At 37.6% G+C, this 23529-nt stretch overlaps 4 protein-coding genes across 5 annotated transcripts; 2 read left to right on the top strand and 2 right to left on the bottom strand.

Moving 5' to 3' along the window:
- Positions 1-463: 463 nt before the first annotated feature.
- Positions 464-1142, bottom strand: LOC128859160 (probable small nuclear ribonucleoprotein G). Its single transcript, XM_054095916.1, has 3 exons — positions 983-1142; positions 749-896; positions 464-693 (listed from the first exon to the last, which is right to left on the bottom strand). The coding sequence occupies exons 1-3, from the start codon at positions 1012-1014 to the stop codon at positions 643-645; spliced, it is 231 nt and encodes a 76-aa protein (XP_053951891.1). The 5' UTR covers positions 1015-1142; the 3' UTR covers positions 464-642.
- A 566-nt stretch (positions 1143-1708) lies between these two features.
- Positions 1709-8439, top strand: LOC128859157 (protein MMS22-like). Its single transcript, XM_054095911.1, has 3 exons — positions 1709-2153; positions 2206-2828; positions 2887-8439. Exons 1-3 carry the CDS (start codon positions 1819-1821, stop codon positions 5364-5366), a joined length of 3438 nt encoding a protein of 1145 aa, XP_053951886.1. The 5' UTR covers positions 1709-1818; the 3' UTR covers positions 5367-8439.
- LOC128859158 (serine/threonine-protein kinase PAK mbt-like) lies at positions 8231-14935 on the bottom strand. Of its 2 annotated transcripts, XM_054095912.1 has the most exons (5): positions 14817-14935; positions 13181-14748; positions 13000-13120; positions 12645-12916; positions 8231-12369 (listed from the first exon to the last, which is right to left on the bottom strand). In XM_054095912.1, the coding sequence occupies exons 2-5, from the start codon at positions 14423-14425 to the stop codon at positions 11896-11898; spliced, it is 2112 nt and encodes a 703-aa protein (XP_053951887.1). In that variant the 5' UTR covers positions 14426-14748; positions 14817-14935; the 3' UTR covers positions 8231-11895. The 2 variants fall into 2 exon arrangements, with proteins under 2 accessions (XP_053951887.1, XP_053951888.1); XM_054095913.1 differs by having other exon boundaries at positions 13181-14935.
- Positions 14936-15216: 281 nt separating this feature from the next.
- LOC128859161 (RNA polymerase II subunit A C-terminal domain phosphatase SSU72-like) lies at positions 15217-17202 on the top strand. The gene is made up of 3 exons (XM_054095917.1): positions 15217-15561; positions 15720-15978; positions 16860-17202. Exons 1-3 carry the CDS (start codon positions 15335-15337, stop codon positions 16959-16961), a joined length of 588 nt encoding a protein of 195 aa, XP_053951892.1. The 5' UTR covers positions 15217-15334; the 3' UTR covers positions 16962-17202.
- The last annotated feature ends 6327 nt before the right edge of the window (positions 17203-23529 follow it).

Raw genomic sequence — 23529 nt, forward strand, 5'->3', positions numbered from 1 at the left:
ACATTATAGTAATATAAAATACTTTCCATAAATCAGTTATGACATTGAATAGATTTCTACCGTCTTTCGGTAGTGTGGTTTCCAAAATAGTTGTAACAGTTTGTGGGTAGTTACTGAAGTGAATCTTTAGCCGAATATAAATCGGAATAGTACCGGCAATGTGAGTTATTTTGATGCGTAATTGGAGCGTATATCATTTATTAGATGATTTAACACTCGGAGGCTTGTCATTGGGATGCCATTGTTTACCAATTTGGCATCTCGAACCTGGGAACTACCGAAAGGTCTTCACATACCAACCCATTCGGCTGGTAATAAGATAAACGGCTAGAGAATCAAACTACCATTAGTTGTCTAAACACTCCGTTAATAGTTAAATTACATCCTGGTACGGAAAACGCATGTAAACTTAAAAAAAGAAATTAATGACTATCTTCCGACTTTTAATTTCAAACTCAATTCAATTCTTAACTTCACTATTGACACGTTTTTATTTTTATTTAATTTTTAAATTTATACAAAGTTAATGCTGCAAAAAAAAAAAGCGAGAGTCATTGCCTAGAGTCGCACCGAAATCCCCCAAAATTAAATATTTTGTTATATGTACCAAATAAGATGTGAAGTGGAGCTTCTTTAACCGCACTATACTCGATCGAGCGCCTCTACCATAACGATACTGTTACCGCGGATAACCTGGGTAAATTAAACGTCATTATTTTTACACGCTTGAATGTGGAACCAAACTCACCACCATACCGATGTTGTTTCGCGTGCTATCCTTGCACTCTTCCACTGTTTCGTCTAGCACTACGTTCATGAATGGATCGAAGCCACGCAAAATTCCGGCGACGGAGCGTCCACCGTTTAATTTAAGCAACATTCGTTTGTCCATATACCTGCAGCGGCAAGCAATTAGCGGCCATGAGAAATGTTTTTTGATTTATAAAAATTGTTAATTATTAGATATATTTTTTATACTAACTTTTTCAACTCTGGTGGATGTGCTTTTGACATTTCGTAACTAATTCAATAATTTTAGAGCGAAAAAATTCTATTTTATCAACAAATTTGCAAAACGTTGCAATGGCGGTCAGAAAGATTTATAGATTCCGAAATCAGTGTTGCCGTATGAAATGCCGATTAATGCCGCCGTCTGTCTAAGCTATTACTTAACATCTCGATACTTGATTGCTCATTTTACAATAGCTGTCAAATTTGTCAATCGCCATCGCATGTTTTAAGTGTGTGCATTGTCATGTTATGATCTCGTAATTTTAAAAATGTCGTCAAGTAAACCAGTATGTTAAGAAGAGATTGCTTCTTTCGAATTCGCTGTGACGACAGGCTCCAAGAATATACAAATAAAAGGAAGTCTTGTTTGTGAGAAGGAAGAGTCAGCGAGAGAAACTACCAGATACAAGAAATTATATACGCATACATACACATTTTCTTGCCTCGGCGTCATTCTTGGTTTCACAATTTAACTTGCGGCACTTCGTTTTCATTAGCCTGTTTAGTTTAAATATCACAAATCATAATGTTACCAAGCCATTCACTGCATTTTCACAGACTTGCAATTTCTCCTTCTTTTGTTTGTCACATATGTCAAAATTGCGATGAATAAAGTAATAGTTTTGAGAAGACGCCACCTTCTGTATTCAATTCTCCTTGCATAGCTCTTATGCTCCTATTAACCATCACTGAACACGCCCAACAAATGAGCGCCAAATATTGCCTACAGGTAAATATTTACTTTTTTGTTTTTGGTGAGGTGTTTCATTTTGGTTTTCTGAAATTTCCATCACTAATATTAAACTAATGGACTTTGAGTTGTTCAATTTGGACGAAGACGATGAATTGTTAAGTACAGCTTGTTTAGAAGCTACTCAATACCACTTGACGGCTCCGCAACAAACACAAACATTAGCTGGAGCAGTTTCAGAGACCGTTCTCCCCGAGTTACAATGTAGCGGCGAGGACTCTACACATTCCCAATTTGCCATCGAGGGATTTGTAAAATGTGGTTTTATGCTGGCACAACCCGCACATGCTTGGCGGCAAATAAGCGAAGAAGAAATCCTTACGGAATTTGAGTTTGGTGTGAAACACTTGCTTGAACATGACGCGGTGCAATTCCTCTTCGGCACTGCTTTGTAAGTCAAATTGGGCATAACAGAACAGAATGATAACCTCTTACTTTATCAGTTTGCATATCCAACATCTGTGGACTAGTGTGCGGCAGCCACTCAACACAAACGAAACGCACAGCAACTATCAGCGCAGGCAACAAATAACTCATTTGCTCTATTTGTTGTTGCATCACACATCCGAAGAGCAGTGGTCACTGTTGCGGCCCAACTTGGACAGTATGCGTCGGTTATTAAATCGTACCACTGAAATAGATACCTGGAAGCTAATCTACTTCGCCAATAGTTGCAAAGGTAATGAATGCAATGCGGCCGCATATCATATGTTGCATGGCGCACTCGAGTGGAAATTGTTGGATTTGTGTATTCTGTACAAATTTGAATTGTGTGCTCATGTAGCGCAGTTAGATAACAATGCAAAGCCAAGTGCTACCTTTATGTGCCAATTGGAACGTTTATTCGAGGACTTAATGGCGTGCTCGTTGTATTTATACACAAAAAAACGACCTGCTGAACTACTGCACAGTTCTCCTTTTCCCTGTACATGCATAAAGGAGTGTTGGTTGTATGTGCAACTTGTGTTGGAGAAATGGGAGCTTACCTCACTTGCAGTAGCTGGAGAGCAAATACAGTTTTGGCACATTTTCAATGAAACAATTTCAAAACTAAAAACCCAATTGGGTGAGTCAATTTCTTGTTGAACGGTATTATGCATCTAATACATTTTTTCCTTCGGTAGATAAATTCGCACTAACTACAGTATCCCTTGCCGAATTCACAAATTGGATACTGCATGCATTGGTACGTTTGTTTGGCTATCACTCCAATGGAAAATATGTTGGTCCATCTCATGAGCGCGCATCTGTTGATGCAGCAGAGAACTTTGAAATTCTTGAACAATGCACGCAACAGTTTCTTAATGGAAATCCCAGCGAGGAGCAGATACGTGTCTTTATTTGCCTTCTCACGCCAACACTATTACATTGGTGGTGTCCACGTGTAGGCATACCTATGCTACTGTGGGAGCACTTCCATAAGCGACTCAATGCATCCTTCTACGCTGCAGGTTCTGCCCCAAGCAATTTGGCAGTTGCTTGTGCCAGCGGTAAGGCATATGTGGAACGTTATCGTGCGCTGCTCACACACGAAGATGCTACTCACGATGCTAATTTAAGCAGTTACACGCTGTTTACGTTGCTATTGGGCAAAAATCTCCGATGTTTATTAGAAAATACTGCGACGCGACATCAAGCACAAAAACTGCTCGGGCGTATCTATACAAAATTCAGTGCGCAAAAATTTTTGGCATTGAATGAGACGGGTATACACCACATAATTGAGTTGTTTTTAGCGTTAGCACTCTGCGGCGACTTTGTGGAACTAGCGCCAAAACTAAGTACTAAACTGCTTTCCATTGCGTTGGATAAAATACCAGCAGGCCGCCAAATTGCAGTCACTAAGGGTCATATGGCGCTACTAATACTCTACGCCGAGCAGCGTTGCGAAATTGACGAATATGTGGCGAAGATTCTACAGCAGCTTTGGGCTATAAATAACGATTTGAGTGTCTCAAAAGTACTGGCAGATGCCTTATTAGATATTTTCATGCAAGCGGATGATTTTCGGCGCGGTGAGCACTTGCTCATTGACACATGGCTGCCAAATTTTCTTCAAACCTGCACCCCTGTGGAGCAAGATCGCAGTCTGGAGGCGCTCCATCTTATATTCGGTAAGCTACAGGGCAATGAAGCGCTTATCGAGGCCAACTCTGAACTGTTCCGAGCACTCAATACTCACGTGCTGCCATTTGTAAAGCAACAATTTGCTTGTGGCTATAGCCAGTGGCTGCCGCAGCTGGCGGCGGACTTTTGCACACATTCATGCACTGTGCCGGACACGCAGGCGTTTCAAAAACTATTTACTTGCTTCATCGATGCGCCAGTGGCGTGCCGACAGGCTTTACCGCAGTTTCTACGCAAAGTATTGCAAACAGATCGTGGCGCGTTGATTGAGCCAAATGTGGTGATACATGTATGGCTAAAGAGTTTGGTACAATTGACCGCCATCAACGAGGATGTGGGTCAGTTGACGCGATTCGTTGTGCAGCTTGATGAGTTCAGAACGATGACCAACGACTTGAATGTGGAGGAGCTGGTGCAAGCAAAGGAGCCGCTCTGCGTCTTTATAGCAGCAGTGGGCAAATATTACGACTTGTGCGCAACGGATTACCAACGCCGCTTTCGCATTGCGGACAATTTGAATTCATACCTAAGAAATTTTGACAAGTGGTTGCAGTCGGACCTAAAGCAAGAGAAAACAGAAGTGGCCTTTCGTTTTTACAGCTTCCTCGCGATAGTAATTTACAATTGTGCTCACATTGTCTACACGAAATCCAAGGTAAATTGCTTCTTTCATGTCGTCATGACGCGCTTTGTGCTGCCCACTAACGTGCAGATGGGCAAAGCGCCAGACGGAAAGCTGGCGCATTTGATACATAAAATTTGGCCGGTGCTCGTGCAAGGCATTGGAAGGTTAAATTTTAGAGCCGACCCGTACATCGGTAAAACGCTCACAGACCTGATACAGAAGTGGACGCCACATTTCAAAATTTCACCAAACGCTAAAGTGGTTGCACGGCCTTTTGTCAGTTGTCTGCAAAGCGACAACAACGAGCTGTCTTTATTCGTCTTCGAAAAGCTAACGAACCTATTTTTAGCTACGCAACGCCGTCAAGCCGATCCGAACGCCTGTCTTGTAGTTACAATTTTTCAGGAAGTGGTCGAATCAATCGACACCAGTGGCAGTCCAATCGACATATTAACGCTGCGTCTAGATACTTTTATGAAAGCCACGTCGCTACTCATGCTCGAGCACGTCATGATGGTGGACGAGGTGGTGCCCAGTCGCGGACTTCTGCTCGATTTATTTAAACGTATTGTCAAAAGCACTACTTATAAGAGTTCAGCTTCGCTGCAGGCACTACTCTCTGAACATTTACGACTGCTTACCAAGAAACATTTGGCCTATTACACATTCTTCTTCTTCGATCTGCTGCAACGGTTTGCGCAATTCACACCGGAGACGATCTTGCAAATCATGGAGTTTTTAGTCGCTGAAGTGCGTGTCGTAGAGCAAAAGCGTGGCGCTGGCGAGGATAATCGCATGAGAGGTTGCTTGCAAAAGTTGCAGCAAAGTTTGAAAGGAGTTAGCCCAAATTAGGAAGTGCGTGTAGTTCGTAACACGTTTATTCATTTCCAATATCACTATTGTACAGCAATTTTGAGCTGTCACAAAAACTCGTTGAGTATCTGAAACAATTCTGAAACTTTCTGACTAATTGATTGAGATTACGAAAGGGTTGATCATCATCCCTGCAAGACCTTCAAATTTCAGTTGTACAAATAAAAATAAGCTTTCATGTGTAGATTTAAGTAACCAGTATTTTTACTATATTTGTATGTATGTATGTTTGTCCACCGCATTTTATGTATTAATTTTTAAAAAGCCTTTGCTGAACTAAAATATTTTATGTAGTTTGCCTTAATTAAATGCAGCAGAAAAATAATAATAAATGTTATTTTGTATGAATTTCGTCCTTTTTATAAGAATTTTCAAACAGTCAATTTGTATATTTTAACAGAATTTCGAAAAGCAGAAAGTCAGTTGAGGTTAAGACAAAAAACATAAATTGTTCCACAATACAGCCTAAATGCATTATCTGATATTTTTTAACTTCGAATTTTCGCACATATTTTCGAAATATCTACAAAAACTCATTAGTTATCTTAAAATTGCACCATTAAATACAATATTTTTTTAATAAATTTTCTCACTTCGAATTTCCGTACATTCGAAAAGTACATTTAAAATACTGAAAATATGTCTGTGGACTTATTTGTTGTAACAGCATACATATACGGAGAATGTTGCTGAAGTCGCAGTCCTTGGCCGGAGATAAATTCGAGTCGTACCGGTTACTTAGAACCGACTGTCGTAGGAGCGTAATTTAGTATTTTATTCAACTTTTATTAAAATGGTTACTCCAGTTACGGCAATAAATGATTAATTGATTAAATATTTCTAGAAAAGTAAACAATTTAGTGCCTTATAAAAAAAAGGTGCTAAGTCGACTTAAGTTGTTTTATCAAAAGCCGACTGACATATAACTTTTTTAGCCTGAAATATTCGAATATTTAAAGGATTGCGCTTTAATCTCTTACTTGCGTAAAATTAATATTCAATAAAATTTAACTCAAGAAAAAACAAACATGGAGCTATTGAAACTTTAACTATCGATTTTGTTTTTTAGTTTGTTAAAATAACATCTAGGATGGGCCAGAAATTAAGCTTATGAGTTGATATTTACAAAAGTAGTTGCTTATCGCTTGAACAAAGTGGAACCACTACAATTTTGCGTAATTTTTGAGAAAAAGCTAGATCTGTAACGCTGGGTAGATACCATTTGCGCTGAGATACTATCTGCTGGTACATATCAAACAATCAGAATCAGTAAAAAGGGAGCGTGTCATTATTCTGTATTACAAAATTCAGGGTGACAAAATTCTGTAAATTGCAAAAAAATTCTGCTTTTTAAAATTCTGCTTTTTTAAAATTCTGCTTTTTAAAATTCTGCTTACTAAAATTCTGCATGTTTAATGCGAACAATTCGCTTTATTCAAGTTTTGTGATTTTCGTCATACAAGAAGTAACAAAATAAACATTTATTCCATAAATATACATATGTATATGTTTAAGCGATAACAATATTTTAGTTTAGCCAATTACAATATTTTTTGGAATTCTTTTTAAATATGTAGTGTGACTTAATTCATTTCTTTTCTTAATAATTCTTCGCAGCTGTTCGTTTTTTTTTTAGAAGAGTTCTACGCAAAAAATACTGTGGATTGCGTAGCCGGAGTTGGACTGATGAGGGTTATTTTTTTGAAGCGCGGCCGAAGGCCGCCCACGCGAAAAGGAGTTCCACGCAAAAATACGGTGGATTGCGTAGCAGAAGGCCGCCCACGCGAAAAGGGGTTCTACGCAAAAATACGGTGGATTGCGTAGCCGGAGTCGGACTGATGAGGGTTATTTTGTTGAAGCGCGGCCGAAAGCCGCCCACGCGAAAAGGAGTTCTACGCAAAAATACGGTGGATTGCGTAGCCGGAGTCGGACTGATGAGGGTTATTTTGTTGAAGCGCGGCCGAAGGCCGCCCACGCGAAAAGGGGTTCTACGCAAAAATACGGTGGATTGCGTAGCCGGAGTCGGACTGATGAGGGTTATTTTGTTGAAGCGCGGCCGAAAGCCGCCCACGCGAAAAGGAGTTCTACGCAAAAATACCGTGGATTGCGTAGCCGGAGTTGGACTGATGAGGGTTATTGTTTTGAAGCGCGGCCGAAGGCCGCCCACGCGAAAAGGAGTTCTACGCAAAAATACGGTGGATTGCGTAGCCGGAGTCGGACTGATGAGGGTTATTTTGTTGAAGCGCGGCCGAAGGCCGCCCACGCGAAAAGAAGTTCTACGCAAAAATACTGTAGATTCTATCGAAACTGAAGAAAAAATTATTATTATTATTATTTTTTATTTAATATCTCGAATAATAATAAAAAAAAATAATAATAATAAATTAAATAATTACATTACCTCTTTAACATTGTTTACATTATATTTTAATACAGAATTTTGAAAGCAGAATTTTTGGAAAGCAGAATTTTAAAAAGCAGAATTTTGTTTTTAGAATTTTGTACATACAGAATTTCGACACCAACCCGTAAAAAAGTATAGTATACAAATGAAATTAAAAAAAATGTTTAACCACGAGGGGGAAAAAATTAATAATAAAAAATATTCCATAGTTTTACTTTTTTTACCCATAATAATGGTCCGTATTTTACACGTTTTTTTGCTTCGTAATGGTCCCTCCAGAAGTATTTGGATATTTCAAAAAATACACTAATATTTACTGAAACTAAAATCTACGCCATATTTATTCGATGTATACGTATGTATGTATATTTGTCAAACATATATTTTGTATGTACGTTTATGTGATTAGATATATATAATGTTATAGGTGTATTTTATAAAAAAAAAAACAATCAATGATATACAAAATGCACTTAACACTTAAAATTACGCGTACGCAATAGACGGATATGCGGGAACAAAAGGTGCGGCGCTCATGTACTCTTAAAGAATACACAATGCTCGAAAGTAGACATCTACACATATAATAATTTCCTAAGACCAAAATTACAATACAATAATCTTTTGTAATAAACAAAACTACTTTTTTTTCTTAAAAATGAACCGTTGTATAATTTTTTTTCTACTAAAGGGAATGTTTTGCTTAAGTTTTTTTGGCCAAAAATTGAGCAAAATTGTCAGGAATGTTGGTTGTGGTGAGATGGGTGTTATTTCTGTTATCTTAAAAATATTTTAATTATAATTTTTCATGATTTTTAGTTTGCTTGATTTGCTAAATGATTTTGTTGTGAAGGTCACAGTTGTTTAAGGCATTGTTTTATTAACTACAAAATTTACTCAAATAAGTACAAAAACAAATTATAATTTTTGTTGCTTTACGCTTCGCTTAGTTCTTTTTTTTTACTAGTGATTAAAAACTACCTCTGCTGCTTTAATTTTCGAGAAGCGCAAATAAATATATTGTAGTCAGTTATGTATAGCTTTGCCTATTCTATCGTCAAAAATAACTGGGAATTTGAAAAAGTGCATGAGAAGTAGAGAGCTATCGCTGCAGAAAATCTAGACAATTTTAGAAACAGGTAGTGTCTTTTGTTTTTAATTTTTATGTATATTAGGAATTGTGAGTAACTGAGAAAAATACAAAAATGTCACATACAGTGGTGGCCTTATAATTAGAAACGATGTGCAAAGAAAATAAAATCACTGTGCATATCTTTGGAAGACGTGCACTGTGAATTATGAGCACCGTTATTCTTAGAATAGGCGATGAACATTGTAGTTAGAAAAACACGTTGATAGTATTTGATGGTTGATTCCTGAAAAAATTCACATTGTTTCTCTGATTGTGTTTCTTGGCTGGCCACAAAATTAGAAACGCGCAGTTTTTTCTTAAATTTTCTATATTTATCTTGGAGTTAGTGTTAAAGTAAGTATACTGAAAAAATCCATAGATTAGCTTTTCTAATTTTAGTTCATCTCAATTGTTAGAATGGGTAAGAAAAAGTCATGCTCCCCGAAATTGAGGGAGCTAATTGTACAGTGTTACAAAAAGGAAAAAATTCCAATGTCGGCTATCGCACAAAGGTTTGGCTGCTCCAAAAAAATGGTATTCGGAGCAATTCATTTGTACAAAAAAACGAGGAACTTGGAAACCCCAGCCAGGAAGCCTAGACCTCGAAAAACAACTCCAGCGGATGATAGGCATATTTGTAGGACCAGCAAGAGCAACCCTTTTATGTCTTCGCATGATATAAAAGCCGAAGTTGCAGAGCAATTAAACGTAGAAGTCTCCGCTCGGACGATAAGAAGGCGCTTACAAGAGGCGGGACTACGTGGGTGCATCGCACAAAAAAAACGGCATGTGTCAAAAAAAAAATTTTATGAAGCGGTTACGATTTGCTAAGGAAATGCTCAAAAAAGATTCAAGATTCTGGAATAGAGTTCTCTGGAGTGACGAATCGAAATTCAATTTATTCCAATCTGATGGAAAAACATATGTGAGGCGTCCTCCAGACAAAGCTTTGGACCCCAGGTATACTGTGAAAACAGTGAAACACGGTGGCGGATCTATTATGGTCTTGGCGTGGCGTGGGCCCAATTGTGCGCATTGACGGAATCATGGACCAACATCAATATAAAAGCATTCTGGAAAATGTAATGGAATGATATTCCTTTGAGAACATGCCGGTTCACTACATTTTCCAGCATGACAATGATCCAAAGCACACTTCACGGTTAGTAAAGCGTTGGCTTTTGGATCAAAATATTGATGTTTTGGACTGGCCACCGCAAAGTCCTGATCTCAACCCAATTGAGAACTTATGGGCAAAGTTTGAAACGTGATCTCAAGGACAAAAGTCCGAGAAATAATAATGAATTGTTTCAATTGGTGCAGCGAAGCTGGGAGAGCATATCTGTTGAAAGATGCCAAAATTTAATACAAAGCTTGCCGAGAAGACTGCAAAATGTTATAAAAAATAAGGGTTATCCCACAAAATATTAAAATTATGCTAATTTTGTTGAACTTTTTGAAGATATTTTTAAGTTTTCCTTGTCGTTTCTAATTATTTGACCAAGATGAATTTGTGTTTAGTATTAAGTTTATTTGTTTTTTTTTAGGATTGTAGTAATGGTGAACATTTTTTATGTTAAACTGAAAAACTACTTGTTTTTGTATTATTTCTAATAAAAAAAATGATGTGGCGAAATAAATTTTAAAATTGTATTAGTAAAATCAAATGCCGCTATCTCGTTTCTAATTATAAGGCCACCACTGTATGTATGTGCACAAGAGTTGAAAGAAAAACAACAAAAAAATTAGTTGAAAAATGTATTAATCAGTTTTAAGTAAGTGTGAGGTTATGTTTACCTGTTTTTAAGCTCAATATTATCGGTTCAACGTTTATCCGTTTTCTTATTCATTTATTCTTATTCTTATTCAATTCCTGTTCTGTTCGAGAAAGTTAGTTCTTTTTATTAAATAATTTTAGAAAATCTAAAATACTCGTAAATGCACAAAATATATTGTTTTGAAATTGTTTTCCTTCGTAGTTGGAAAAACCAGAAAAATTCGAAAATATATATATGTACATATATTTTTTTTAATTTAAGTCTTAAACAGGATTGGAGAAAAATTCTTCAGGCCTTCTGTCTTCGTAGTGTTTAGAACATGACAAAATGAAAATTATCAATAAAAATTATTCTTAGTTAGTTTTTGAGATATCGGATGATGACCCGGAATGGGCAATGCCTTTTTAAAGTTTTTCAAATCATCTTTTTTATTTATTCCCTTTTGATAATCCTTATTTTTTAAATTTATCATTATAAAGCCATTTTTTTCAAATACCGTTCATTTGGACCTTTCAATTTTCCGAGTTCCTAAAAACTTCTTACACTTTTAGTTTTAATTTGTCTCTTATTAAATCTTCTCTCACTTTAACTGAACTTTCTAACTGAAATTTTCTATAAAAAAATGTACATATATTCCATTTTGCGAATTTAAGTATCTGCTGCTTATGTAGGTACTCCGCTCCAAGGATTTGTTTTTATAATTCCCTTTAATAACTGAGCTGAGTTTTTAAAGTCCGCTAATAAAGAAGATTTACACGTGAAAAGGTGCTTATCTTAGCAATTATTTTACAGAAATTACGTTAAGACGATTAAGCTTGTCAAAACCATTTTAGTTCATAAACTATAAAGCAAAGTTTAGCTCATGCGCATGACTCATAACTATAACGACTGCAAAACAAAATTCAAAAACGCAAACACAAACTGGAATCTCGATTATTCCAAACTAAAAATACATACAATATAGTAATTGATCAAATTCAAACATTTTTAAAGTAATACTTAATCTTTTATGGCTTATATAGTTGCCGAAATGTTACTGCGTGATGCCCTACATACATATGTAGGATATGTATAGCTGCGAGTGAATGAATTTGTGTGAGTGTGTGTAAATAGATGACGAAGCGCATCGCTAACTAAATTAAAATTTACTTGCGTATATTCGATTTTATTCGAGTTTTAGTTATTCACTTTTCTTCAATGCTGCCTTGTGTTCCGCATTAGCGGCACTAACAGCGACGGTGGCCCCGCTTGTCGTAAGAATGGATGCGCCAATAGTTCGGCGGCAGTGGCACGCTGCGCCGGGTCACGCACCAGCATACGATCCAAGAAAGACTGCAGTCGTGGTGATACTTTGTGGGCATTCTTTAAATTCGGGGGCTGCATATCGCGTATGCGACGCATTGCTTGCAGTGGCGGTTCATTAAAGAAGGGTGGCTCACCGTCCACCATCTCGATAACCATAATACCGAGTGACCAGATATCCACTTCGGGACCATATGGCAAACGCGATATTACCTCGGGTGACATCCAATATGGCGTGCCAACGAGTGACTTACGTTTCGGCAGCTCTTGTGAAACTTGCGCACAAAAGCCGAAATCTGATAGCTTAACACGGCCATCGGCGGCTAATAGAATAGAGTCGGATTTGATGTCGCGATGAATGACACCCTGTGGAAGAGGGAATTTTTAGTTGAAAAAAATTGTCAACTCTAAAATAAAAAATATCACTTTTTAGCACTCTTCGCTTCGAATTTCAGTCAGTGACAACGCCCAATTTATGAAAGGTACAGAAATTCCGAATCATAGGTAATTGATGTAAAAGATAACCGAAAGTGAAAACAAACCAGCAATAAATTTAAGCATAGAAATCGCTTGCATTTCATGCTCTGACTCATCCCCCATGCCACACACGTACGACAGTTGACGAACGTGCTCAGACGTACCTGCGAATGTAAATAGGCTAATGCTTTGAGACATTGCTTGCACACGGTGGCGATTTGTTCCTCATCCATGCGTGAATGTGTGACGATGTCGGTGAGCGCGCCGCCCTCCAAATATTCCATGACAACCCATAGTTCATCGTTTACTAAAAAACTGGAGTAGGTCTCCACGATGTTGGGATGGTGGTAGTCACGCATAATGACCACTTCGTTGAAAAGCAATTCTCGCCGTTGTTGTTTGCGCAGATCCATTTTCTTAACGGCCACCTGACGACCTACAAGAGATTAGAAAAAAAAAAATACATATACATACACATATATACAGTTATTTTTGAACTGGGAACTCCGCAGTAACTACCTGTTGACTTGTCAGTGGCAATGCATACGGTGCCTGTTGATCCTTCACCAATTTTCATGAAGTTGTCTAGGTTCTCACGGGGATCTCCGGCTGAAACAACCATTTGCAAAGCAGCGCGGAACTACAATACAAATTTTTAAATAAAACTTATGGTATATACAATTTTTATTTTCCGCTTTACCTGTTCGTGTGTCAGCCTCTGCTCCTGCTTAGGTGGCGGCATAGCGCTAACTCCTCCTGCCACTGTACTACCTCCCACGCCGCTGGCGCCACCACTTGAGCTCGAAGCACGCGACGCCGACTTCGCATGTAAATGCGGATGAGTGTGGTGTGGGTTTTGATTTTGATCTCCGATGGCGCCTAAATGCTTTGCAGCATGTTGGACAGATTCCATTCCTCCGGGTTGATAAGCCGTGAATCCACTACCCCCGTTATTGTTGTTTAAATTGCTGTGTGGGTGCGTATGTGCCGAGGAAGCATGTGAGTGAGTGGAACGTGTCCCGCTAGCCACTGAACCCACCGGCGACGTCTGTTGCGCTTGTCCACTGCCACCTAGATGGTGTGATGGTGGTGCCGGCCGGTAATGCTGGGCACTAACCATAGGCGTACCACTGAGCGATGGCTGTGGCTGTGCGGGCTGATGTTGTTGCTGACCTAATGTGAAATCCGTACGTACAGCGAGTGGCCCATGACCGACGCCATTCTGCGTGCTGTACTGACCAGCATTTTGTGAGTAAATGCCATGTGCTGACTGTTGCAGGTAAGCTGTCGTGGCACCTATTGATGCATTAGCGCTAATACTGGCACCCATCGCACCGCCACTAAGGGGTGGTGGTTTGTAGCCACTGTATGGTAATGTTTGGCCAGGCACGGGTGTGGGAGCTGTTATCGATGCACTTTCTTCTGGTACGGCCGGTGGCACATTGGCGTTACCTCGCAAATCGCGCCGCACACGCGGTGGGCTAGAGCTGCGCAACGAATTAGAGCGGGCTACATGTGACGTTTTCGGTAGCACAATACCACCTGTATTTGGGCCAATACCACCTGTTGCCGCCCCAGCCGTAGTTGCGGCATTATTATGCTCGATAAAGTAGTGCGCATGCGCTGTTTGATGGTGTCCCAATGCTGCGCTGGCATTCGGGGCAATGCTACTATTTAATGAGGTCGTATCCGCTTTGTTGTTGTTGTGATGCGGTCGCACAATTGTTTTCAAGTCAAGTATTTCGGTTGGAGTTATTTCAGACGGATCGACTAAAGGTAGTGGCCTATTTGTTGATTTAAGTATTTGATTATTGCCAACGATGGATGCCCATTGTAGCGGTAAACCGACATAACGCCCCTCGCGTTTGTCGAATCCCGTGTGCACGCGATGCTCAAAATTACTAGGCATAGAAATCAAAGGTTTCTTCTTCTTCTTTGAGAACATTTTGTCGCACTTTGTGTACTTGCGCCGTATTCACTGCCACTACGTGCTACAATGATAGGTGAAAATTCGTGAAATTCCTCTGCGAACGATGTGAATTTCCCGTCTCAGTTTGTTGACTTTATTATTTACCTCTGCCCAATGCGCACACACCTCGCTCTTATCCAAAAACAACAAATCTTTTTGTTGTTGCGCAGCTCAGCCCCACACCCGTTGTTAGTGGCCGTTGCTGCTTGGCTTCCTGCCTTCACCTGCGTTTTATAGCTACAGTTTATTTTCATTCATAAAATTTCAAACTTTGTCCACACTTTAACCTGCACTTCACACTGCGAACGTTTCAAATTCATTACATTTCACGTAAAAACATAATTTATAAATAAGAAATATAACTTACAATGAAAAAATTGAAATAAATCAAAAGAATGTCTGAGCGCACTAAACTAATTTAATTTTGCATTTTCTCTTTGCGATGGCATTTGTTCTCTCCCTTCGCATTTTTGGCCACCGCCTTTGCACTCTTTTTCGCTGTCAATATGGCGTCTGAGAAGTGTTGTTAAACGATGTTTTAAAAATGGACCAAAATTTGTAAAATAATTTATTTAACATGTCACACATATTTGCGAATCTAAAAAACAAAGATATGTTCATCTGCATAACTTAATTACATAAGTTTATAGAATGTATATAGCATTATAATAAGTTGTAGTTTTTCTCAACACAGTGATGATCCATTTATTTTTTGCGCCGTCAAATTTAATTTTTAGTCGGCACTGAACAACTACAGCTGCTCGCCAACGCCGCCGGTGTTCTTGTCATAACGCACTCTAGTTTCTGCAGATTACTCTTTTTACCTGAATAGGTGTTTTATTTGGTCATAATTTAAACAAAGAATTGTTAAATAAGCGCAACAAAATGTCTAATAATTCCAATTTATCTGTCGCTGTGGTTTGTTCCTCAAACATGAATCGTTCAATGGAGGCGCACAATTTTCTAGCGAAAAAGGGCTACAATGTGCGCTCCTTTGGCACAGGTGAACGAGTAAAGCTCCCAGGCACAGCAATTGACAAACCTAATATTTATGAATTTGGCACGCCATATGACATGATCTACCAGGATCTTCTTACAAAGGATAAACAATAGTAAGTTTGGGCGGTATCCCAAAGACAAGATATAGCTCATTCACTTCAGTAGTGTCATAATCCCTAAACTTAGGGATTCATAGTAAGTTGAAGTTAATGAGCGTCATGTACGACATTGTATGATGTTTTTGTTATGGTTTGTCTAAATTCTATTCCAGTTATACACAAAATGGGCTTCTACATATGCTGGACCGCAATCGGAGAATTAAAAAGTGTCCAGAGCGTTTTCAGGAGTGCAAAGAACAATTCGATATCATTGTGACAGTGGAAGAGCGTGTTTACGATCAAGTGCTCGAACACATGGAATCGTGTGATCCTACCGATAATCGACCTGTGCACATATTTAACGTGGATATTGAGGACAATCACGAAGAGGCGTTAATGGGCGCTTTTCTCATAACGGATATGATAAATATGGTAATGATGAAGAGAAACCAAAAACTATATCCAGTTCGACTACTTGTCTCAGTGTTAAAATTAAACTTGAGTCTAGAGGTGATAGAAGCGTATGAGTTGAAAGGTGTGATTATGAAAGCCTTTCAAGCTTTTAACACATTACCTAAGTTAATTTATAGGTTGCATAAATATACGGTACACTCAATGCAAAATGAACGCCTTATATTATTTTGTAATTCTTTTTTAGCTGGGTTAAAGTGCGTTTGCGTGGATGCTGTAAGTAACAAATGAAATGATTTATTTTAAGTTTTATACGATTTTCAAATATCTATAAACCATGATTCTTTTAAAGAAAATGAAAACTAGCAGAAAAAAAGTGGAAGCTTTCGTCTCTTAATAAGAAAGTAAATTAAGCAATCGATGCTCATAAAAGTTAGAAAATGGTCAGTAAGCATAAAAGTTTTGTGCTACGGATTGAAATTCTCTAAATGCCAAAAACAATTATTTTATAAACAAGGCTTATGTAAAATTTAAACTACAAATTCAAACAAAAATAAAAAAATATTAACGGTCGTTTGCGACGTATTCGTTCCTGATTAAAAGAAAATTATACCGTAACTGGCTATAAAATCCACTGAAAAGGAAGGGCTTAATTGGTTTTACATATCTTATGTTTTGTGATTTCATTTTATTAACAGTTATTTTATTAACAGTTTCTTTTAGCAGTTTCCGTTTCTTATTCCATTCCACAGCTTTAGGAGTATACTTCAATTCATATTTTTATATCACTAATCCAACAAAGTCTTCAAGAGGTTCCTTCACATCTGAACTCATGCACAATATGCCTCCATAATTACCTCAGAGCGTTAAAATTTATATATTTTTTTGTATTTCAACTTTAGATGGCCAAATCGAATGACCTGGACAATGATATTGACGAGCTGCTTCAAGAATTCGAATCTCGGCGCAACAAAACTGTTCTGCATTCGGTACTCTTTTACTGACAATTGTTCAAACTGTAGACGGAAATAAAAAAAAACGAGTCGTGCGTTACAATAACAAAACGGAGGCTTCATGTATTTTTTGTCACAGTTTTCTTTGTTGGCGTAACGGCATTAAACGGTAAAAAGCTATCCTATAAATGTATGTTTGTAATATTACTGTAAACTAATTTGAAAAAAAAAAAATATGGAAACGGATATAAAATAATACTGATATGCATAAATCTACATCCGCACAGAGTACTGTAGATCAGAGGAGGGCAGGGCAGAAAAGTGTTTGTAACACAAAAAAGCTATATTGAGTAGAGAAAGTCATAACATAGAGTTAGAATCGTACAAGTTAATATGGTAATATTAAAAATAAAAATAAAAATCAAAATCACACAATTTTCATGACATGAATTTAGCTGCGACGAAGTAATGCTAGTTAAAAATACATTTATAAGTATATACCTAAATAAAATTAAATTGTTAAACAATAAAGCAAAAGTTTTTGAAAATTGCAAAAAGTTAATCAATATACTTATTTATCAATATATGTATGTATATACTTACATATATGTATATGTCTATGTATGTATGTATGTATGTTATTTTTATCAAGATCTTCATTGCCAAAGAAAATAAAATTCAGAACAATATCAAAACTTTATTTGCATATAAATATCTTCTTTCGATTAGTTTCATTCAGAAGTTTTCTTCATTTTCTTTTTCCATTTTTTCATTATAAAATATATACATATGACCTTATAAATATCTTTAAGTTATGCTAAATTGTACTATGCTCTAGGCAAAATGTAAACAATGAACCAACGACGTGCAGGAGTACTTGATATACAGATTGGCATTGAGAGAAATGAAGAAGACGGAGAAAATGTAAAAGCACTGCACTTTTGATAGTTTCACATAAGCTCAACTTTCTAGAAAACAAACATACCTAAATAACATATTACAAATGTGCGAGCATAAACATGTGTAGATGCTTGACATGAAAAATATTAATAAAAAGAATAAAAAATAAACTTAAATAAAACGTACAATAATTATAAAACAAAAAAAGAGAAACTGTGCTATTTACAGCAAGAGAAAATTGGTACGTACTTATATTACGAGTGTATCTCATAAGTGTTGAATAGAGCCAAGAATTAAAGAAAAATATAATAAATACTTTGATACTTCGGAGGCATATTTAGTGGCTAAAAATTGTCATTTAAGAAAAGTGGCATAAAATTGAAAATTGTATTTCACAAAATTCGTCTGCTTTGTGGAGATCGTCTTCAAGTTGTTCTGCAAATGGAGGACGCTTTCCTCGGATAAACTTCATTTATACAAAAATATAATATTATATAACAAATTTGTAGACGTATGGCTCACTCAACGAATAGATAAAAACGAAATTTATGTTAATGTTTGCAAATTTGAGTACTCCAAAGAAGCCTTTACTTCAATTGTCACAACCATGGCGAAAATGTTCCAGAAAAAGGAAATCAGGTTTAGGATAAACGGAAAATACTCGTTGTAACGCAAAAGTCTTTAAAGTTGTGGAAAATGGCATTTATAACGTGGACATCATAGATAGTTTCCTAGCGCATCCTTAGTTATGAACGAGTAAGTAACTCCGGGTGGCCCTGAGAAATAAATTTAGTTCAGTAAAAAATAATGCTTATATTTTATATTCATACTCGACTTACCACACCTTTTTTAAACCATCTTTAATGTTTTTTACATATTTTAAAAGGTTAACACTTCCGTAATTTTGTGTAAAAAATTCAAGCAAATCAGAGGAAAACTGAGGGAGTTATAGAATTTTGACTGGAAGAACTTAGCAAGGGCGATTTGGTACTAGTGAGGCTTTGGGTTCATTTTACCGATTTTTTTAAGCCGACTTTAATGTTTTCTGCATATTTGGAAAGGTCAATGCTTCTGTAATTTTGTGTAAAAATTTCAAGCAAATCAGAGGAAAACTAAGGGCGTTATAGAACTTTGATTGAAGAATTTAGCAAGGGCCAGTGGGCACTGCTGAGACTTTAGGCTCATTTGACCGATTTTATTTTTAACTGACCTTTGTGTTTTTTGCATATTTCAAAGTAAAATTCAATAGAATGTCTGTCTCGTTATTTAATAGCTACACCTCGTATAGGTATGTATGTAAGTTACATTTTGGCTTAAGCAATTTTTTTATTCCAACATTGATTAACCTTTTCTTTCGTTTGCTATATTTTTTTCTATGCTCAGAATTTCTGGCTTGTTGTCTTTTCTATGACTCAACAACGGGCAATCGGTAAATTCGCTTAATATAATAATTATTGAATCACATACCCGTATATACATATAGTTTAAATGCTTTTAATTGTATTACTCTCTGTATTTCGTCTTGCTATCAACTCAAAAATTTACTCAGTCATCTATTTGCTCCTTACTTGCCAAACCACGTGCTGGGCACGCTTTAAGCATTCATAGAAAACACAAATAAGTATGTGCATATAATTTTGGATGCTCAGCGTAGCAGGGCTTAAAATGGGCTGATTTAATCTTGACACAGAGTTCTGCAAGTTCGCTAGGAAGCTTTAAAAAAAATGCAGAAAATAATACATTTTTTAAGAAGATTTTTTTGCGAAGAAAACAATTTTTTCTTTTTTTTTATGAGACATTAATACTCAAAACATTAAATCAAATTAGCAACTGTTTTCGATAGCCTTCTCTGCACTCATCTAATCTCTGCCCTGCTTATAAATTGTTTAGTGGCCTGATGTTGATAACGAGCCGGCAAAAAAACTGACGCTTATACCACTTTGATCAAAAAGTTCCCAGAACAACCGTCAGGCGACGCTCTAATTTGATTTAATTTTGATTTGATTTTGTATTAAATTTTGTATTAAAAATGGATTCAATTGTGTGAAAACCTTAGAAATTTTGGGAAACAGTTTCGGTAGTGATACTCTAAAGATGGTCCTGATGAAGGCAATAACATAACTTTTGAGGAATAAAATTGTATATTGAATTTTCTGTACATATCCGGGAACTTTTTGATCAAGGTGGTATGTACATACTTACATGCATACAGTTATAATTACTTAGTGTAATGATTCCTCCCGTACTTGTGCAGACGTACATTGAAGAACATCACTAAAAATTTTCTATTAATGAAATTACTTTTTAAACATCACTAAAAATTTTCTATTAATGAAATTACTTTTTAAACATTTTTTTCCCAAAACAATCCCCTTCGATGATCGAAGAGTTCGTGCTTAAAATATCTGCATAAAATCTTTTATAAATTTTATCAACGATATCAAACATATATACGTTTATAATGAGATTTTTGGAAGTACTTCCGAATCGTTGCAGCTCACATAAATCTTTACATTTTCCGAAATATTTTGACGTTTGAGTTTTAAAATATATTATAAATTTTATCCCTTTGCGATCGGCAAATTTTTCTGATGGGAGTACCAGCTAATCGGAGCAAATTTAGCTTTTCGAAGTTATTTGTCGCTTAGTGATTTAAAGCAAATAAGTAAATAAGGCGGCCGCCGTAGCCGAATAGGTTAGTGCGTAACTACCATTCGGAACTCACAGAGAGAACGCATGTAGGTTCGAATCTCGGTGAAAGGCCAAATTAAGAAAAATATTTTTCTAATAGCGGTCGTCCCCCGGCAGGCAATGGCAAACTTCCGAGTGTATTTCTGCCATGTAAAAACTCCTCATAAAAATATCTGCCGTTCGGCGTCGGCTTGAAACACACCACAAATAGGAGGAGGAGCTCGGCCAAACATCCAAAAAGGGTGTACGCGCCAGTTATATATATATATATATATATAAGTATATGGATATTAGAAAATACTAATAGAATTAGTTGAAGCTGATTTATTTTGGTTAATAGTATTGCTTTCTACTGATCCCGGATACCTTTCTTTTTCTCTTAATGCGTTCTCGGCACCGACTTTTACGACGACTTGCGAATGCCGCCATCAACCGCAAAGGGCTATAATTCCAATGGAAAAATAGTACTAATTTTTTATGATAGAGAGTGATACACACTAAGGTATATATGGTACATATGTATATTATATATTTTTGTTGAATCAAATTAAGCTTTCATGGAACATATCTTCTTGTGGTTGCTATTGCTAATTTTACTGAGAGCTGAGTCCATGCGCCAGCGCACAGTTATCACGTGTGAGTGCTAACATATTTTCAATAATTATTTTAATGTATTGTTTTGTTACGTTTTAAAAACCTGAAATAGGGGCAATTAAATTAAAAACAAAGAAGATTGCTGCCTACTCTTTTTTAGATTTTATTGTTATCAAGTTTTGTTGTTTGTTTTAAATGTGGGCGGCACCAAGAAAAATAAAAATTCGTCCTTTAGAGGTCAGATTAGAAACGGAGAGAAGTATTGATAAACAATCGAATGTTTTGTGTAAATACGTAAGTATGTAAATATGTACGAAATATGCATTCACACACGTACGTATATGAACTATGTGTAGTATGAAACGAATTTTCAATAAATAATTATTTCCTTACAACAGCTCGCGGAGGATGGCAGCAATTTTCTCTAAAGTTTGAATCTTAGCAAATTTAAAACGTTTATAAACATGCAGAAGAAAGGTAATGATGCATTTATGTATTATTAAGATATATCATAAAATGACTTTTGGCGTACGAAAAAATAAAATGTTTGGCAAAGTAAAATTTATTTTCAACAAAAAGAAGTTAAACAAAAATTTGTTCTATAGTCTTTAGTGACTTTGAAAGCGATAAAGACTTGTTAAATACAAAAATTATTATTAAAAATTTAAAATGCTATATAAATAATGTCTTTCTAAAAAAATTTTTTTTTTCAATAATTTTATCTGACTAACCTGAAAACCTCGGATGTAAAATTCCAACACTGATGACGATCCCTGCAAACGAAATAAGGAATACGATTTGAGGGCATGCACCTGGAATGTCCGGTCCCTTAATGGGGAAGGTGCCTCTGCCCGGCGGGTTGATGTCCTCGTGAGAGTAAAGGCTGACATCACTGCTATCCAAGAGATGCGATGGACGGGGCAAGGAAAGAAAACCATAGGACCTTGGGACGTCTACTACAGCTGCCATGTAAAGGAGCGCAAATTCAGTGTCGGATTTGTTTTGGAGAGAGACTTCGTCGCGAAGTACTGTCGCCCACTCCGTTGGACGAGCGCCTCGCAATAATCCGCATCAAAGCCCGTTTTTTTAATATGCGACCAAAGACTCCTTCTATTCCTTCGACATAAAAATCGTGCTTGGCGACTTCAATGCCAGGGTGGGCAAGGAATTTTTGGTCCCACAGTCAGCCTGCACAACGAAACATCCGGTAACGGACAGAGGCTGATCGATTTCGCCGGGGCCCGAAACATGGTAGTCTGCAGCACCAGATTCCAGCATAAAAAAAATCCACCAAGCTACCTGGCTGTCCCCTGATCGAAAAACGCGAAACCAGATCGATCATGTTGTGATAGATGGAAGACACGCTTCTAGTGTATTAGATGTACGTACGATCCGCGGACCCAACATTGACTCGGATCATTACCTTGTTGCAGCCAAACTGCGCACACGCCTCTGTGCACCAAAAAACGTACATCTACCTACGCAAAGAATGTTCGACATCGAAAAGCTGCAATCACAACAGACAGCCAGAAGATTTGCCACTCGACTCTCACTCCTGCTCTCAGAGAGCACTGCCCAACAAACCGGCATGCACGAGCAATGGAGCAACATTTCTCGTTCCCTACGTACCGCCGCCGAAGAAGAAATCGGATGCCGGCGAGCCCGAAATAACAATTGGTACGACGAGGAATGTCATGCTGCTGTGAAGACCCCGACATCCCAATCGACGACGACGGAATTGACGTTCCGCTACCCGACCATGACGAGGTGAGAATAGCGATAACGCGGCTAAAGAACAACAAAGCCGCAGGCGCCGACGGACTGCCGGCTGAGCTATTCAAACATGGCGGCGAGGAGCTGCTGAGGTGCACGCATCAGCTCCTATGCAAAATATCAGTCGGATGAAAGCATGCCTGCCGATTGGAATTTAAGTGTGCTCTGCCCAATCCATAAGGGGGATCCTGCAATCTGTGCCAGTTACTGCGGGATTAGTCTTCTAAATATCGCCTATGAGGTTCTAGCGAGCGTATTGTGTGAAAGGCTGAAGCCCACCGTCAACCAACTGATTGGACCTTATCAGTGTGGCTTTAGACCTGGAAAGTCTACCATCGACCAAATATTCACAATACGCCAAATCTTGGAAAAGACCCACGAAAGGAGAATCGACACACACCATCTCTTCGTCGACTTCAAAGCTGCATTCGACAGTACGGAAAGGAGTTACCTGTATGCCGCGATGTCTGAATTTGGTATCCCCACAAAACTAATACGGCTTTGCAAGATGACGTTGCTCAACACCAGCAGCGCCGTCAGAATTGGGAAGGACCTCTCCGAGCCGTTTGATACCAAACGAGGTTTCAGACAAGGTGACTCGCTGTCGTGTGACTTCTTTAACCTGATGTTGGAGAGCATCGTACGAGCCGCAGAACTTAAT

This window comes from Anastrepha ludens, chromosome 3 (genome assembly GCF_028408465.1).
Source record: "Anastrepha ludens isolate Willacy chromosome 3, idAnaLude1.1, whole genome shotgun sequence".
NCBI lineage: Eukaryota > Metazoa > Arthropoda > Insecta > Diptera > Tephritidae > Anastrepha > Anastrepha ludens.